The sequence below is a fragment of the Lontra canadensis genome, unplaced genomic scaffold (genome assembly GCF_010015895.1).
Source record: "Lontra canadensis isolate GAN:19392208 unplaced genomic scaffold, GSC_riverotter_1.0 scaffold224, whole genome shotgun sequence".
In the NCBI taxonomy this organism is placed as follows: domain Eukaryota; kingdom Metazoa; phylum Chordata; class Mammalia; order Carnivora; family Mustelidae; genus Lontra; species Lontra canadensis.
The window spans coordinates 563434-579530 of record NW_022631218.1 but is presented as its reverse complement, the minus strand read 5'-3'; the positions used below and the strand labels follow the sequence as shown (position 1 = coordinate 579530).

Sequence of the window (16097 nt, the reverse complement as noted above, 5' to 3'; positions counted from 1 at the left end):
AGAGACGAAAGCCACAGACTGGAATACTTACTCGAGAATCTCCAAGGTTCTGTTCATGGCCAGGGCGTCCCCTAGCGCCTGGGCCCCCCGGGAGCCAATGGAGGCCACCTGCAGACTGTAGGAAGAGATGATTTCGATGTGGAGAGGCGAGGCCTCTCCAGCCTGCACCCTGCCCGGCCCAGCGTGGAGGCGTACTTGTCCTTCCTTTTGACCACCCCCGGACTTAGGACTGAAAGGGCAACACGGCACTGAAGGTTGTTGGCCCGGATCTGTCCGGAGTGCGCTGCGCCCCCTTCCTGCCCTGTCTGGTGCCTGGGACAGAGCCCTGGATGCTCCTGATACAGCAGGGAGAGGTGGCCGCTTGAGAGAGTGAGGGAGAGGCCTCCCCGAGCCCCTGCTTCTTGCTTTCCACCTGTTCGATGTCCCAGTTGCTAACGCTAGGAGAATCAAACACCCCTTCCTTGACTGGAAAGCAAAACCGCTGTGTAGCGTGACAGCATGGCCTGGGGCCAGCCGCGCACGTCAGCACTTACTAGAGCGCAGTGAGGGCCGTGTTGGCCTTGAGGGCGCTGGCCACTGCAGAGGCGCCTTCGTCCCCGATGGCGTTCTCCTGTAAACTGAACACAGAGTGTGACCCCTTGGACCGTCCCAATCTCATTCAGACCAACACACCATGGACCAGACTCAGGGTGGCCTTGGGGATAGCCGCCCCCAGGGCCTTGTACCTAACATGCAGAGAGCTCCGGGGTCTCCATGAACCTGGACCATCAGAGGCAAACAAGAAAAGGGACACATGGAAAAGGGACAAAATTGGGTGTGCCGGCCACAGAACTAAGTCAGGGCCCTCAGTGTCCGGCCATTCTTGCCGGTCAGCGTTTTACATGTTTGGTTTTTTTCTTCTTCCGCTTTGGAGTAACGTTGTAGGTCCTGGAGCAGGCAGTGGTTAAGCGTTTAGTTTGGGTCGGCGTCAGCGGATTAGAGGCGCAGTGTGCGTTAGTCATTTTTTTTTTTTTTAGATTTTATTTATTTATTTGACAGAGAGAGATCACAAGTAGACAGAGAGGCAGGCAGAGAGAGAGAGAGAGAGGGAAGCAGGCACCCTGCTGAGCAGAGAGCCCGATGCGGGACTCGATCCCAGGAACCTGAGATCATGACCTGAGCCGAAGGCAGCGGCTTAACCCACTGAGCCACCCAGGCGCCCTGCGTTAGTCATTTTAACAGATTTGAATGTGTTTTGTGTCCCCACGGCTGTCCAGGCCCAGGTCCGTCTCGGGTGGGCAGCTGTGACTGAACGAGCAGCACCAAAGGTCACGTGCCAATGCGTGGTGGACCCCGCGGGCTCTCCTACCCTGGTGTGGTCACAGAAGCTGCCAGAAGAAATAGGACTAGACCGAAACCTGAAGGATGTGATGGGGGAAGAGGCCTAGCACAGCCACCGAACTCGAGGCAATGCAGTCGTGACCCTGGCGCGTGAAATGAGGCGGAGGAGGTAGAAAAGACTCAGGTCCTTGGGGCCTTCCTTGGAAGGCGTGCTGAGGGCTGGCCTTCACTCTACAGGCCCTGGGCAGCATTTAAGCATCTCACTGACCCAGAACGGGGCCAGATTGAAGTTTTGGAAAGATCTTTGGCCAGCCCTATGAGAGGGTGGACTGGGTGTGCCACTGGCCGTGGGGACAGAGGGAAATGGGGACGTTGGGAGGAGAGCCACAAGTGGGAAGCCAGAGCAGAGGCGGTGTTGCAGCTTGCGCGACTGGCTGGTTCCATTCACGAGGTGGGGGCAGAGAAGGCTTGTGGGCAGGTAGCTGGGCAGTCTGAAGTTCCCACATGGTGCCCAAGGGGAGGTGCTGAGTGGGCAGGGATGACGTGGGTCTGGAGCTCTGGAGAGAGGTCTGGGGGATAGACTTGGGGGTACCAGGGCTTTGAAGGCAAGGAGCCTGAGAGAAGAGAGCTTCTGGGAAAGAACGACCACTCAAGAGAAGATGGCCCAGGGCAGAGCCCTAGCGAACACCAGATCATCAGTCCGAGGAACCAGCCAGAGGTGGGATGTCCTGGTGAAAGAGAGTTGCCCTTCAACCCAGCAGTCCCACCAGCTGTGTGGCCACGAGAAGTGGGAGCACATGCTCACAGAAGCCTGTGCACGAACGTCCACAGCAGCGTCACTCGCGAGAGCCAAACAGGGGCAACAACCCACACGTCCGTCAGCGGATGAGTGGAGAAACCCAGTGTGGCCTACACGCACAGGGCACTAGGATTCAGCCGCAGGAAGGAAGGAAGCTCTGATTCATGCTGCTCCCCCCTGCCCCCCGCCGGGTGAGCCTAGAAGTCGTGACACTAAACGGAAGACCTCGGTTGCGAAGGCCACGTACAGTATGATCCCATGTGAATGAGACGCCCAGCGCAGTTGACTGTAGAGACAGAGCAGGTGTGTGGCTGCCAGGGACGGGGCATGGGGGTGGTGGGGAGTGACTGCTAATGAGTCCGGGTGTCTTCTGGGGGTGATGGATGGTGGTGAAGGTTGCACGACTCTGAATACACTAGAAACCAGGGAACTGTGTGTTTTATATGGGTGGTTTTTATGGTACATGGATTATGTCTCAGTAAAGCCGCTAGCGCAGACGAGAACAGAAACGGCAGAGGAGGCTGTGTGCCCGGTGGACACTGAGCTCTCAAATGTCCTTGCCCCGCCCGCCCCGGCCTTCCTGCAGCCCCTGCAGAGGCCCCACTTACTCGAGGCTGGTCAGGCTCTTGTTGAGCTGTAGTGCTTGTCCCAGGGCCTTGGCGGCACCGGCCTGAATGAAGTTCCACTGCAGGCTGGGCGGAGACAGACACGTGTGACCCCGTGGCCCAGGGCAGAGCCCAGGAGGGTCTGGAGGTTCTAGAAAGAGGGGACTTCTCCCGGGAGGGTCTGGCAGTAGGGAAGGAGTCCTCGCAGGACGGGGTCCTGGCCACTGATGGGCAGAACTCCTGCAGCCCCTGGTTAGTCGAAACAAGCACTCTCTGGTTAAGGGTGGACACAGGGACAGGCTCAAAGACTCCAAATGGCCTCTGCGTGACATTTGTGACACCTGGAGGCATGGCGTGGGTGCCCACCTCCCACCATTGGCCTCTCAGTGGATCAGCCCCTGGAAGCAGAGCAGGGGGCAGGGCACAGCCCCCTGGAGGCCTCTGAGGCCATATCGGGGAAGGGCCCCAAAGCCAGACTTGTTCTCCTGCACACGCTGGTGTACGGCCCTGCAGCTCTGCGGAGGGGACCGGGTGGTGTGGGGGTGCTAGAGACTCACTGAAGGGACTTGAGGGCCTGGTTTTCTTTCATTGCCACCGCGATGGCCTGGGCGCCCTGGTCGTGGAGGAGGTTGGCTGTCAGGCTGGGAGGAGGGGAAGGGTAGTGAGTGAGCAGGAGCTACCTGGCCGTGGAGCCCCAGACTTGCTCACCCAGGAATCCAGCTCCACTCCTCCCTGAGGACCGGCCTACCTCCTGTCTATTGAGTACCTGTGTGTGCCAAGCATGTGCCTACAGCTATTGTACCGAATCCTGACGGGCACATGGAGAGGGGGCCCGGTTCAGCTCAGTGAGGCTCCGATCTCTGTACTGAGCGGCCTCTCCATGGGGAGGGGGCTGGGGCAGGCAGCGTCCCCAGGAACCTCATCCACAGGTAACTAGGGCGCAAGAGTGCAGGGGTTGCCACCAGAGGCTCGGTCTCCTGGCTGCGCCTCCCCAACCTGGTCCTTCCCCAGCCTATAAAGTGGCAAGGCCGTGAGGGTGTGCCCTCTCCGTCCCCGTCCCCAGGATAACAGGTAGGCGAGGCCCTCAGCTGAAGGGGCGGTCGGAGGCCCAGCCTGCCCCCCACTCACGTACTCCAGGTTCTTCAGGGTGGTGTTGATGGAGAGAGCTCGCGCCAGCTCCCGGGCTCCCTCTGAGCTGATGGAGTTTTCCCGCAGGCTGGGGAGAGAGGAGACCCTGAGCTGCCGACCAGACATGTGGGGACTCTTGGGGAGACAAGCCCTGGCACTCAGGCCCGGGGAGCCTCAGCTGGGACCCGGGCCTCTTGAGTGATCACGGCCAAGGTGTGAAGAGCCGGCTAGCCGGCCGAGCATGTCCCCTGCAGCACCGCCGGTGAGGGACCCGTCGGGAGGAAGAGCATCTGTTGACAGCCCCTCAGAGGTGAGGGGGCTGGGGCAGGCTTGGCTGCCTCAGGGGTTGGGGTGCCAGAGGGAAGCAGCAGAACTGGGGAGCTGAGGGCCCCAACTGTCCCCTGCTCTTTTGAGAGAGCAGGCAGTGTGCGGGATGCCAGGCCCCAGAACCAAGCTGCTTAACCGGAGAAAACTTCAGAACAGGCCCGCAGTGGGAGGGGTGGGCATTCTTCCAAGTCCCAAAGTCCTTTCAGACCCCTTGGCCAAGAGGACCCCCCAGCTCAGAGGGAAGCCGGGACTTACTTGAGGCTGACGAGGGTCTGGTTGGCACAAAGGGCCCCCATCAGCGCCGCCACCCCCACATCACTGATGGAATTGCTCTGCAGGCTGCAAACAGAGGACAGGGCGCGCTTGGGGTGGCCGTCCCGGGACCCGCGGGGAGTCCCTGCTCCAGCCTGGGGGCTGCAGGCGTCGGGTTCAACAGAGCTGGGGAACCCTGGAGCAGGTGCCACCCCACACTGCTCTGCTCATCAGCCTTCTTTCCTGTCCCTGTCCCTCAGGTTCCAGACCTAGGTTGGGGCTGGTGGGCCGAGCATAATCATCCTCTGAGCTTACACTCTGCCTTGGTTTGAGCGGTTCCCAGTCGTCTGGGGTCGGAGGGTATGTTGTGTCTGTAGCCCCCAGAGAAAGTGGCACAGGTGTGTGGGCACAGTGGGGGGGCAGCACTGAGCTCTCCCATTGCCCACCGACCGCTTGGCCGATACCCTCTTTAGCCACCTGTGCCAGCTTTTTGGGGCACTCGGTGCTTGTCACTCCGCAAACTCCACGGCCAACACCAGCCTCAGCTGTCCAGGGAGATGGGGCTGGTGCAGTGGGATGGACCAGCAAGGGGGGTATGGGGAGAGACTGAGCTCACTGTGTGCCCAAGGCTGGTGGTTGGTTGGGTTCAGGCAAAGTTGTGGTCCTGACTGACAACCCAGCCCGCCTTCTTGATGGGGAAACCAGGGGAGTCACCCTCTGCCCACGGCCACTCCTGGAGGGCGGTCAGGCAGACTCACTCCAGGCTTTCCAGGCCCTGGTTCACCTTCAGGGCCTTAGCCAGGGCCTCCGCACCTCCGTCGCCAATGCTGTTACTGGAGAATCTGCAAGAGAGGAGACAAGGGCGAGCTGGTTTTCCGGAGCAGCCTAGCAGGGTGGGGCCCGGTCTCAGGGTCCAGGGTTGCACCCCAGGGCTGTGCTTCCTGTGTTGCATTAAGGGTGCCCAGTGCACAGCTTGCTCAGCTTCAGTCTGTAGCTGGTGGCCTCCGCAAGTGACCTGTGCTTCCCTGTGGCCTGTAAGAGATCGAAGGAGCAAAGTCCTTGACTCCCTAGCAGAGGGCACGGCCAACTCTTTATAGTGATACTGTCCATGAAGGTAGCCAGGAGGTGTTGGTAAGGCAGTAAGATTAAGTCTGAGACCGTCCCACTCCTGGGAATCGGAGTTATCTTGCACCCACACATTCATCCGTCCGTCCGTCCATCCGTCCATCCTCATGCTCACAAATATTTATGATGGGCTGGGCACTGTGCCAGTCACTGAGGATGCAAATTTGGCCTTTCTGCATTTCTCACATGAGCTCCTTCAGACTCCTGTTCTGTTTCAGGGTATCTGCCATCTGCTGGGCTCCCACGGGCCCGATGGTATTCTTCTGTAGGCTGTGGGAGAGAAGGGTCTTTCAGCAAAGCTGGCCACAGCTATTCCCACTAGGGACAGTCTGGTTGAAGGCGAGAGCTCAGAGACTACTCGAATACACTCGCCATTTACCGCAGCATTGGCGCAGCGGTCTCTAGGAAAGGTCTGTGGGTTGTTGCCAAAGTGATGTCAGTAGACTGACATCATTCTGGGGGGTGTCGGAGGCAAGGACAGCTGGGCCCTCCCCTTTCAGAAGCTGAAAGCAGTGACTAGAGGACACAGACTATCCAGAACCTCTCAGGTGGTGACTTCCACATGCGAGTCCCACTGGCTCCTCACCTAGTCAACGCTCCCCACACCCAACAGTCCACCTCCCTCTAGACCGACCAGCAGCCTTCCTCCCAACCCTGCAGTCCTCCCGATGGCAGACCCTCCGTTTAGGTCCTTCTCCAACAGTTATTTCCCTTTACACCAAACCTGGAGGGGGAGATGTTGCCAAGAGCCCTGTGCTTATCCTAGGAGGACAGGCAAGGCAGGACCTGTCTTATGTCAGGCTAAATACAATGTAAGCAAAAGGGAACTTTCCGTGGTTCTAAAAGGGAAAGAGACCTCCCTTTCCCTTGGAGTGTTTCTTTGAGAAAACTTGCAGTGATAAATCTGTCCCTTTGAAAAGTGTGTAAGTCTTTTTATTTTTTTTTTATATTTTATTTATCCATTTGACAGAGATCACAAGTAGGCAGAGAGGCAGGCAGAGAGAGAGGAGGAAGCGGTTTCCCTGCGGAGCAGAGAGCCTGATGTGGGGCTCGATCCCAGGACCCTGGGATCATGACCTGAGCCAAAGGCAGAGGCTTTAACCCACCGAGCCACCCAGGTGCCCCTGTAAGTCTTTTTAAAAGCTAAATAAAACCCCTTGCCAGATTTACAGCCTATAGGGACCTTGGAGCCCTCTCTTTGAAATGTACACATCAAGGAAGATAGCACGACTCCACGTTGTCCTAAAGATAGAAGTTTGGTTTTTCCTTTGGATAAAGGCAATTAGCAAACAGATGGCTACCCCAGCTACTAGGCAAATTTAAGGAAAACTGTATGACAAATGGTGCTGTCCAGTCCTCTCACTTGAGAACAAGTTATCTTGAGAACACACGTATCATGGGTTGTGTCTGCCTGGCTGGAGGAAAGGGTGAGATTTCTTGGTCTTTGCCATCTGGTTGTTGGATGGCCAATGGTGTGACTGTGGTCTAGTTGAATATTCAGATAACTAAGCTGTTTCGTTCTTTACTGCATTTGTGGAGAGGACTCTGCATTGGCAGAAGGCTTTATCTTTAATTATTTTCCAACACCTGTTCTGTGGAAAAGCAGTGGACATCAAGATTTCCAGGGACCATCCAGATGGGTCAGAAAGCCTCAGGACATCTCCCCGGTCATCCTTCCTTGCAGAAAACAGAGAGGCCCTTGGAGGAGGAGAGGAGAGAAGAAGGGAGCCCTGTGCTGGTCAGCACGTCCACTTACTGCAGCACAGAGAGGGTCCGGTTGGCGGCCAAGGCCTCAGCCACAGACCTGGCTCCATTATCCCTGATGGCATTGCTCTGGAGGCTGTGGAAGCAAGGGAGAAGTACGTCAGCAGCATTGCCCGTGAGCGTGTCCAGTGGTGGCCTTAACCTCTCCTGTGGCATTACTGAGGCCCAAGGGATGAGGCAGAGGGACAATGGTGGGGCAGCCACTGAGTGCTATGTGCCCTTGCTCCCCACAACACAGGATTTGGGAACAGTTGCTTCTTCCCAGTGCTGCTGTGGCCTCAGGATTCCCTCTGGGTCTCTAAGCATTTGTCTGTTGATCGGGAACAAGGTGTCCCTGGCATCTCGGTAACAATAACTAGGTTATCAGTAGACTTAACTGCCACTAAAAGCCACAGCATCCAGGTGTTGACAGGGACGTCAAAGAATTGGAACCCTTACACACTGCTGGTGGGAATGTAAAATGGGGCAGACCTTGTGGAAAACAGTCTGGCAACTCCTCAAAAGGTCAAACAGAGCTACCATAAGACACGGCCAGTTCCACTGGTAGGTGTCTGCCCTAAAGAAATGAGGACAGGTGCTCAAATGTTCGTGCACGACTGTGCGGCAGCATTATTCACATGAGCCAAAGGATGGAAACAGCCCACATGTCCATCAGCTGATGAATGGATGAACTGTGGTCTGTCTATACAGTCCATACAGTGGAATTCCATACAGTGGAATATGACTCAGCTGGAAACAGGAATGAAGCATTGACACCTGCCACTATGTGGGTGAACTTTGAAGACGCTCAGTGACAGAAGCCAGACAAAAGGGTCTTATTGAAGGATTCTATATGTGAAATCTCCAGGGTAGGTAAACATGGAGACAGAAAGCAGCAGTCCCTGGTGGCTGCCCGGGAGGGGCGAGGGGAGGGGGAGACAGAGAATGGGACGTGATTGCTGATGCATACAGGGTCTACTTTTAGGGTGATGGAAATATTTGGGAACCCGATAGAGGTGATGAATGAACAACTGTGAATGTGCCAAGTGCCAATGAAATGTATACTTTAAAATGGTGAGTTTCACCCCAATAAAAATAAATGAAAAAAACAAGTGACAGTACACACTCAACTAAGGATGGATACAACCCCAGGCCCCTAAAAGCACAAGAAGCCACAGGAAGCAAAGAATATTCTGGAAGATGGGCTTTCCAATGTCCTGCAAAACACCTCAGGGGAACATTCTGACACCATGGCCTTGGGATATCCCACTCAGTGGAGGACAGGAAGTTTTCCTCATAGATTATCTTGCCTTTCCACTTCTGTACAACCCCACGCTGCCTTCTCCATCCCCTGATTAGGCTGTGAACACAAGGACGATGACCAGGGAAGAGCTAAAACCTGAAACTTGCATAGGATACAAGATCAGGTGGTGCCCTCTTAGATGGGAGCCAGTACAGCGTGGCCACCATTTCAAATCATCTCCCACTCCATGGCTGGCACCTGGGAGAGGGTTTTCTGGGTCCTCTGCTGGTTGCATTGGGACCGGGGGCAGACAGCACATACCTCAGAAAGGCCAGAGTGCGGTTAATCTTCAGAGCATCTGCCAGAGCCTTGGCCCCTTGAGGTCCAATGGAGTTATTGCGGAGGCTGGCGGAGGGAAGAGAGAAAGAACTGGGGTTTTTTTGTTTTTGTTTTGTTTTTTAATCCAATTCCCAGGGAGGAAAAAAACCAGAAATTACCTGACCTTTAAATCTGTCCTCCTTGAAAATAATGAATTGGGGTCTAGGATTTCATATTTGGCAGAGACCCTTATTTAGGTGAACAAGTAAGGAATTTCCCAGTATGGCCCCCATGTGCGGGGAGAAGAAAGCAGGGTCTGACAGACTGGCCTTGGACCAGCTCTCTGGGGAGAGCGGGGAGAATAACACCAGCTTCAGGACCGAGATCCCGGCCCTCCCTGGGTTGGTCCCAACCGCTGAGAAGGAGCCAGGACTTGGCTAGCTTGGCTGTTCTTCTACCCCACCAGGGGAGAGCGTGGTCTGGGGGACTCCATGAGATGGTTCTCAAGCTGTCTGGGGCCCGATGGTGGAAGGTCGGCCTCATGTCCTACTTACTCCAGAGAAGTCAGACTTCTGTTGACCAAGAGGGATCTGGCCAGAGCTTTGGCCCCTTTGTTACCGATCTGGTTCTCAGCCAAGCTGGGCAAGGAGAGGGAGAGGAGTGGTTATTGCGGATCTGTAGATCTTGCCTCTTTCTCAGCACCAGGCTTATGATCCAAACCTCTCAGTTTCACCAGCGTCACGAGGGCCTGGACACAGGTGGAGATGAGGCGAGACCCAGCATGGAAGTGCCCAGCCCGGGAAGACCTCTGGGCCAGGTAAGGGAGGGCCCGAGTTGGGGACAGACCCTCACACAGGAAAAGAGCCTCAGGGCCAAGTTGGGCCGGAATCTGGCACAGCAGCTTCTACACAAACAGTGCGGCAGAGAGCCCGGGCAGTGACAGAAGTCCCTGGCAGAGACCCCGCACAGCGCTGTACTGCGAGACACCAATACAGAAACACAGATGTGTAGCGTTGGCCAATCTCCGTGGTGTAAAATAAGCTCACCACGGCCATTTCACACACGCCCAGCTTGCAAAAGTTCCTAAAGCTTTAATAATCTGCTCTTATGGACCGGTGGCTGAATTCATAGTTCTGGCTTACCACTGGCCCCAGCCCTTTTTCTAATGCAAGAGAGGAAGAGGGTACTTATTACAGAGCTAACTTGGAAGTAAAACAACCCATAACCAAAAAATGCTTGTGTCTGCCCTGTAAGGGTGATTTCAGGAAGAAGCTGGTGGACCACAAGGCTTCCTGGACCCAGGTTCAGAAGTGGTGGCTGTTGAGGTTTTTCATAGTTTCTTGGGCATTTAGAACTGTGGAGCTTCCCCGGGGATGCAGTTAGAATCCCCAGGGCCTTTCAAGCTGTGTTTTAGGGGCCCCTGGTGTTCATCAGAAAAGCCTCAGGAATCCCTGGAGGCTGAGGGGGAACCAAGAACCCCACTGCTTTCAATCCCAGCACCTCCCAGCTGTCCATCTCTTACTGGGATCCTGCCTAATAGACCATTTTTTAAATATATATATATTTTTTTATTGAGAGTGAGAGAGAGAGAGAGTACAGAGGGAGAGCACAGAGCCAGACGCGGGGCTGGATCCCAGGATCCTGAGATCATGACCTGAGCCGAAGGCAGACGCTCAACCGAATGAGCCACCCAGGTGCCCCATGATCGACCACTTTTAAAAAGGGTTCTTTTGTTTAACCTCGGAAGACCATTCATCCAGACTGCTGTCTGCATAAACGTTCTTGAGTTCCAGAATGCCTCTGTCCCCCCTCCACCCAGGACTTCTACAGCGTTTTATAAGTAATGTTCCACGAGCCATGTGCGTGTTCTGAAGTGTGCCTTGGACATTTCACAGAAGGATGTGGCCCTGAGGACCAGCTGCGGGGAGGTGAAGAAGAGCATGTGGCCACAGAGGAAATTTGGAGCTTTTGTTCAGAAAATATTCTGCGCGTTCTCCAGATTCCTTTATGCAAAACACTAGAAGTTGACTATTTGGCTGAAGGCTCCCATGAAGGAAAAAATAATGAAAAGTTGTCGCCGTCCTGATTCTTGCAAAGGGACTGCATTTATATCTCTGGCCCAAGACCAAGAGAATCCTGCTGATACTGGCTGGCCCTTGTGTGGTGCCTCCCCTGTGCCTGGCCTGGCCTCACACTTCCCTTGCATTAACCTGTTGGAGCTGCTCGACAACCCGAAGGGGCAGTTAGTGTGCAGAAAGGCTTAACCTGGCCCCCAGTTCCTGAAAGCTGACCTCTGTTTACCTGGGGGGCTCACCCTCCCCCACTCTGCCCCTACAGTAACAGCTTGATCCCTGCAAGGGCTTCTCTGTGGGCAGTCGGGTGTGTCTCCATGCCCAGCCCCCCACGAAAGGTCCATGGACCAGCCGGGGTGAGCCTTGCTGCTGGGAATGCTTGATGTGTGCTGTCACACGTGGTCACCGGGAGAGGGAGACACCGTGTATATGACTGCACCGGGAGGGACAAGCAAAACTCACCTGTTCTCCCTGGGCCTGCCCCACACACCTTCCCTCTTTGCAGATCTCCATCTGTATCTTTGTGGTGTGATGAACCACGATGGCTTTCCGAGTTCTGTGAGTCCTTCAAGTGATTCATTGAGCCTGAGGAGGGTCGTGGGGAACCCTGGACTCACAGGTACTGTTGTCACCCCATTTTCACCCTCTTTAGGCAGAGAGGTGACTGTACAGGGCCACACAGAGCCCACCGCTCTCACCGCTGTCCCTGGTTGACTTCTTTTTCTCCTGAATCAGCTCACGTTTCTTTTTGTTTTCTCAGATAAAGATGATTTCAGAACCCAGAGGGAGGTTTAGTGAGGATGAAGAATTCTTCTCTGGATCCTGTGCCCCAAACTTACCTCTCTAGTTCGAGCCACCCCCAGCTCACCCATCATTTCAGCTCCAAACCCGGATGTTACCCCAATTCAGAAATGTTATCACAAGAAGAGGTTTCGTAAGAACAGAAATCTCTTTTTCTGCCAGTTTAAGACTTTCATCTAATTACAACAGTAAAGATGCAATGTTTAAATTGTGTTTTCTGCACTTTAATAAAAGTTTAAATTTAAATTCAGTTTTCAATGAAAAACTTTGAAATTTTATTTAATGATGTGATCGTGTGCCTCTCGTACTATTTTGAGGTCCAACTTTGAGAGCTTAGAGAAGACCCGGCCTGACTCCACATTAGAACGTTGTGTTCAAAGACATGCTTCCATGTCCATGAGAGCATCTAACCCTCACTATATCTTTCCCTTTTCTCACAGATGAGGCACCTGAACCTCTGGAAGTTTCTGGAATGGGCAGAAATAAGCAGCGTGCATCCTGAGCCACATGCTTCAAAGGCACCTCTCCCTGAAAGCATCCCTGGCCCCTTGAGCAGAGAGGAGGATGGGAAAGGAGCCCCAGACCCTGTGCAACAGGTGGGCATTCCGGACAGGGGCTCCTGGGTCCGCATTACCTGATCTTCTGAATGCGACAGTCCTTCCCACTCAGCACGCTGCCCAGCAGTTCCATCACGGGGTCCTGGAACTGGTTGCTGTCCAGCCTGCGGGAGAAAGAGCGACTGTGAGCAGGACCAGCGCCCACGGGCAGGTGGAGGCGCCAGAGGCACCCCGGCCGATGTCTCCATCTCGATCCAGCCCCTGGCAGGCAGCTCAGGGGTCCATGCTGGCAGACCCACCACGCTCTCCATTTTACTGAGACATCTCCCCAGTCATCCTTCCTCACACCCTGTGAGCCTGCAGGTCACAGGTTGCTAGCTGTCCTCCTCCTGAGGACGTGGCACCTGCTCGCAAGTCTGGAATGGCCCTGGCCTTGCAGCCTTCCTAAGGTCCAGAGTGCTGGGTGGGCCCTGGGCTGGGGGTGGGGTGAGTGGGTGTGGCCTCCGTCAGCACGGGGATGGTTCGGAGGGTATTGGAGGTTGATTTGTGTTCCCCCAAAAGACAGGTAGGTGTTCTGACCTCCCAGTGCCTCGAGAACATGACCTTGTTTGGAAACCGAGTCACTGCAGATGTAATTAGTTAAGATGAGGTCATTCTGAGCAGGCTGGGCCTGTCGTCCTGCACGACCGGTGTGCTCACCCGAGGGGGCACTACACGAAGACAGAGACATGGAGGAGGAGTCTGTGAGACCACACAGATCGGAGCAATGTGTGGACAAGCTGGGGAAGCCAGCAAACAGCACACGCTAGAGAGGCAGGAAGGCTGTTCCCCTGTGGCTCTCAGAGGGAGGTTGGCCCTGCTAATACCTTGATTTGGGACCCTGGCCTCCTGAGCTGCAAGAGAGTAAGTTTCTGATGCCTTAACCCATGCACGTCGTGGTGCACCATGGTTCCGGCCGCCCCCGCATGCTGAGCTGGGGCGCATGGTAGAGGGGAGGAAGCTTCCAGGACCCCCCACCCTCCGCCTGCTCGCCTGGCGCAGCCCGACCCCAGCGCCCACCTCAGGCTCCGGCAGTAAAGCAGCTGGGGCAGCAGGCTCTGGAGGACACCCTTGCTGAGGCACAGCGACAGGTTGGCCTCCTGGGCGTAGGCGTCCGACACCTGCAGGAGGTAGGCCAGGGCAGCGTGGTGCTGGGGGCCGCTGAGCCCCGCCAGGGCCCCGCTCTCCAGGGCCTCCTCCACGCTGCGGGCCGGCTCCGGGTGCTGCAGCTCGCGCAGGCAGTGCAGGACGTTCACGGCCCGGGCGCTCACGGCCACGTTGGGGCGGAGGCAGCCCTGCAGGAGCTCAGCCACCTGGGCCCGGTAGGCCTGGTGCTCGCCCTGGGCCAGCAGGGAGCCCGCCAGCAGCGCGTTGACCCTCGGAGACAGGAGCCCCGACAGGAAGCGCAGGAACACGTCCAGCCGCCCGTCCTCCGCCTGCATGGCCCGCTGGGCCGCGCCCCGGAAATGCGTGAGGAAGCCCAGGCGGGGCCAGGACACGCCCCCCTCGGTGAAGAGGTCGAAGATGGCCCGCCTGGAGGCGCCGTAGTAGTAGGCGGCCGCCACGAACTCCTGCAGGGACAGGTGGGCGAAGCAGTAGGCCGCGGCGGAGGCCAGCGTCTCTTCGCGCCGCAGGAAGCAGCCGCACAGGGCGCTCTGCAGCAGAGCGAGATCCACGCCAAACGCCTTCAGGTCCTGCTCGTAGAACACGTACTTCCTCCTGACCAGCCCGTGGAAGGCCAGGCGGCCCAGCGTCCCCACCATCTTGCGGCTGCTGTGGGCCACCTGCTCGATGCGAGGGCTCGCCTTGCCCTTCTCCTGCCCTTCCCCACCGAGGGCCATCCGGAAGTACCAAGAGTAGAGCTCGCACAGCGTCCTGGGGGTCCACGGCTCCGCCTCTTGGGGCCCCGGCTTGCTGCGGCTCAGGTGGCCCAGTGCCAGCCCTGCGAGGCGGCAGAAGGCCGGCACCGTGCACATCAGGTATAGGGCCCTGTCTGCCTGCACCTGCCTCAGGACCCAGTCTGAGAGGGTGTGGTCCTCCGGGAACAGCTCCTCCAGACACTCCTTGATCTCCTCCTCCGTAAAGCCCCGGATCTCTGTCATCCGGTCCACCAGGCCCCCCGGGATCTGGCCAGCCATGCCGGGGCGGGAAGTGACCCAGACGGAAACTTCTGGGAAGAGGTTCCCTCGGATGATGTTGGTGATCAGGTGGTCCACCTGGATCTCCTTCTTGGGGTCCGTGCAGGCCGCGGTGTTGGAGAAGTCCAGGGCGGTCTTGCATTCATCCAGGCCATCCAGGATCAGGAGGATTTGGGGTAGGGCCGCTGCCACCAGGCCAGACTCCCCAGCGTGTGGGAAGACGGAGCGGAGGAGTCTGTCAGCAGACAGCTTCTCGTGGGTGTTGAGATCTCGGAAGGTCAAGGGTAGCACCAGGGAGAAGTCCTTGCCAACCTGTCCCTGGGCCCAGAGGTGGACAAAGTTCCTCACCAGGGTGGTCTTGCCCACGCCGGCTACCCCGATGGTGATGGAGATTCGGGGTGGAATAGAAACCCGAGACAGAGGCAGGAAGAGTCTGTCCAGGGCGATGGTCCTAGCCAGGTGCCAGTCCCCACGTGTGGTCTCCACCTGCGTGAAGTCGTGTTCCTTCAGCTGCAGGTCCGTGAGCCCCTCCACCAGGAGGAGGCTGGTCAGCCTGGGCGAGGGGCCACCCAGCTCTGGGCTGCCCTTTGCCCTGTTCAGCAGAGTCTCCTGGCACTTCTGTATCCTGGAGTCTGTGGGACAGAGGCCAAAGGGGAGGGCTGGGGAGGATCAAGGAGGGGGGAAGGGTGGAGGGGGAGGGCCCGGGGAGAAGCTCCATCTGCCTACCATCACCGTGTGGTGTCCTGTCCGGGGTCTGTGGGGCCTGGGAGCCCTGACTGCTCTTCCCGGCCAGCAGGTCCACGAGGGCTTTCACCTGCCCCGCCGGGGAGCCGGGGCCTCGGCCCTGGCCTGCCTCCCCACTGGTCCACACCTCCTGTTTCCTCATGGAGTCTGGGATTGCCGCCAGGAGCTGTGAAGAGAGGGCCGGACATGCTGTCTGCCGTGTCGCCACCCTGGCCTCGGACAGGTGACTGAGCCTCCAGGGACGGGGAGGCACCCACTCTCTGTCCTTCCCCAGACTGCTAGTGGCCTTGGCCTGGCCTCCAGGAAGGGCTCGGAAGGGCTGTTTGTTCCCAGAGGGTGAGAGAAGCCCCTGATGCCAGAAGCGTGGCTTAGACGTGGGGGGCCAGTGGATCCGAACCGCGCCGGGCTGCAACCTGAGCTCGCCCACTTACTGGCTGTGTGACGCTGGGCAGGCCGCCTGAGCTGCTTGTGCGCTGGTGTCCTCATTTGTGACCTGGATATAGAGAGGAGGCGAAGGGCAGGTCCACTCACACGAAGGGGCGAATGAAGGAAGCCAGTCTGGGAAGGGAATTCGGTGATCTTCTGGAAAAGGCAAAACTATAGAGATGGCTGGTAGTTGCCGGGAGTGGAGGGGTGGATTGGAACCCAGGGGGCTCTTAGGGCAGTGAAGCCACGTGCACAGGCCTACAGTGGTAGGTTCGTGTCTTGGTGTGCTTGTCCAGACTCCTCCAGTGGACAACGCCAGGAGTGTTGCCATTTTGTCAGTATTTCCCTGGGGCTCCTGACCCGCAGCAGCATGGTTTCCTGCAGCCATGATGAGGCAGAGCTGTGCCCCAGCACCCCTTGCTCTCATTCCTTTTCCTGTCGCCAAGGTTGGCTACCCCCA

At 57.0% G+C, this 16097-nt stretch overlaps 2 protein-coding genes across 8 annotated transcripts in view; one reads left to right on the top strand and one right to left on the bottom strand.

Moving 5' to 3' along the window:
- CLUAP1 (clusterin associated protein 1) overlaps positions 1 to 3212 on the top strand; it is a 44005-nt gene extending 40793 nt beyond the window's left edge. For all 4 annotated transcript variants that reach the window (XM_032849335.1, XM_032849334.1, XM_032849333.1 and 1 more), the window contains one exon: positions 3200 to 3212. The gene's annotated coding sequence lies outside the window, so the exon portion shown is untranslated. The remainder of the gene's footprint in view (positions 1 to 3199) is intronic.
- Positions 1 to 16097, bottom strand: part of NLRC3 (NLR family CARD domain containing 3) — a 33143-nt gene that overhangs the window by 2180 nt on the left and 14866 nt on the right. Inside the window, exons 3-17 of one of the 4 annotated variants that reach the window (XM_032849328.1) lie at positions 15643 to 15790; positions 15194 to 15377; positions 13350 to 15099; positions 12368 to 12454; positions 9415 to 9498; positions 8864 to 8947; positions 7313 to 7396; positions 5743 to 5826; positions 5190 to 5273; positions 4435 to 4518; positions 3857 to 3940; positions 3282 to 3365; positions 2728 to 2811; positions 534 to 617; positions 32 to 115 (exon numbers count right to left, since the gene is read on the bottom strand). In XM_032849328.1, coding sequence (XP_032705219.1) covers positions 32 to 115; positions 534 to 617; positions 2728 to 2811; positions 3282 to 3365; positions 3857 to 3940; positions 4435 to 4518; positions 5190 to 5273; positions 5743 to 5826; positions 7313 to 7396; positions 8864 to 8947; positions 9415 to 9498; positions 12368 to 12454; positions 13350 to 15099; positions 15194 to 15353 — 2921 coding nt within the window. In that variant the 5' untranslated portion in view covers positions 15354 to 15377; positions 15643 to 15790. Of the gene's footprint in view, positions 1 to 31; positions 116 to 533; positions 618 to 2727; positions 2812 to 3281; positions 3366 to 3856; positions 3941 to 4434; positions 4519 to 5189; positions 5274 to 5742; positions 5827 to 7312; positions 7397 to 8863; positions 8948 to 9414; positions 9499 to 12367; positions 12455 to 13349; positions 15100 to 15193; positions 15378 to 15642; positions 15978 to 16097 lie in introns of those variants that run through there. The other 3 variants (XM_032849331.1, XM_032849330.1, XM_032849329.1) reach the window with 3 other exon arrangements.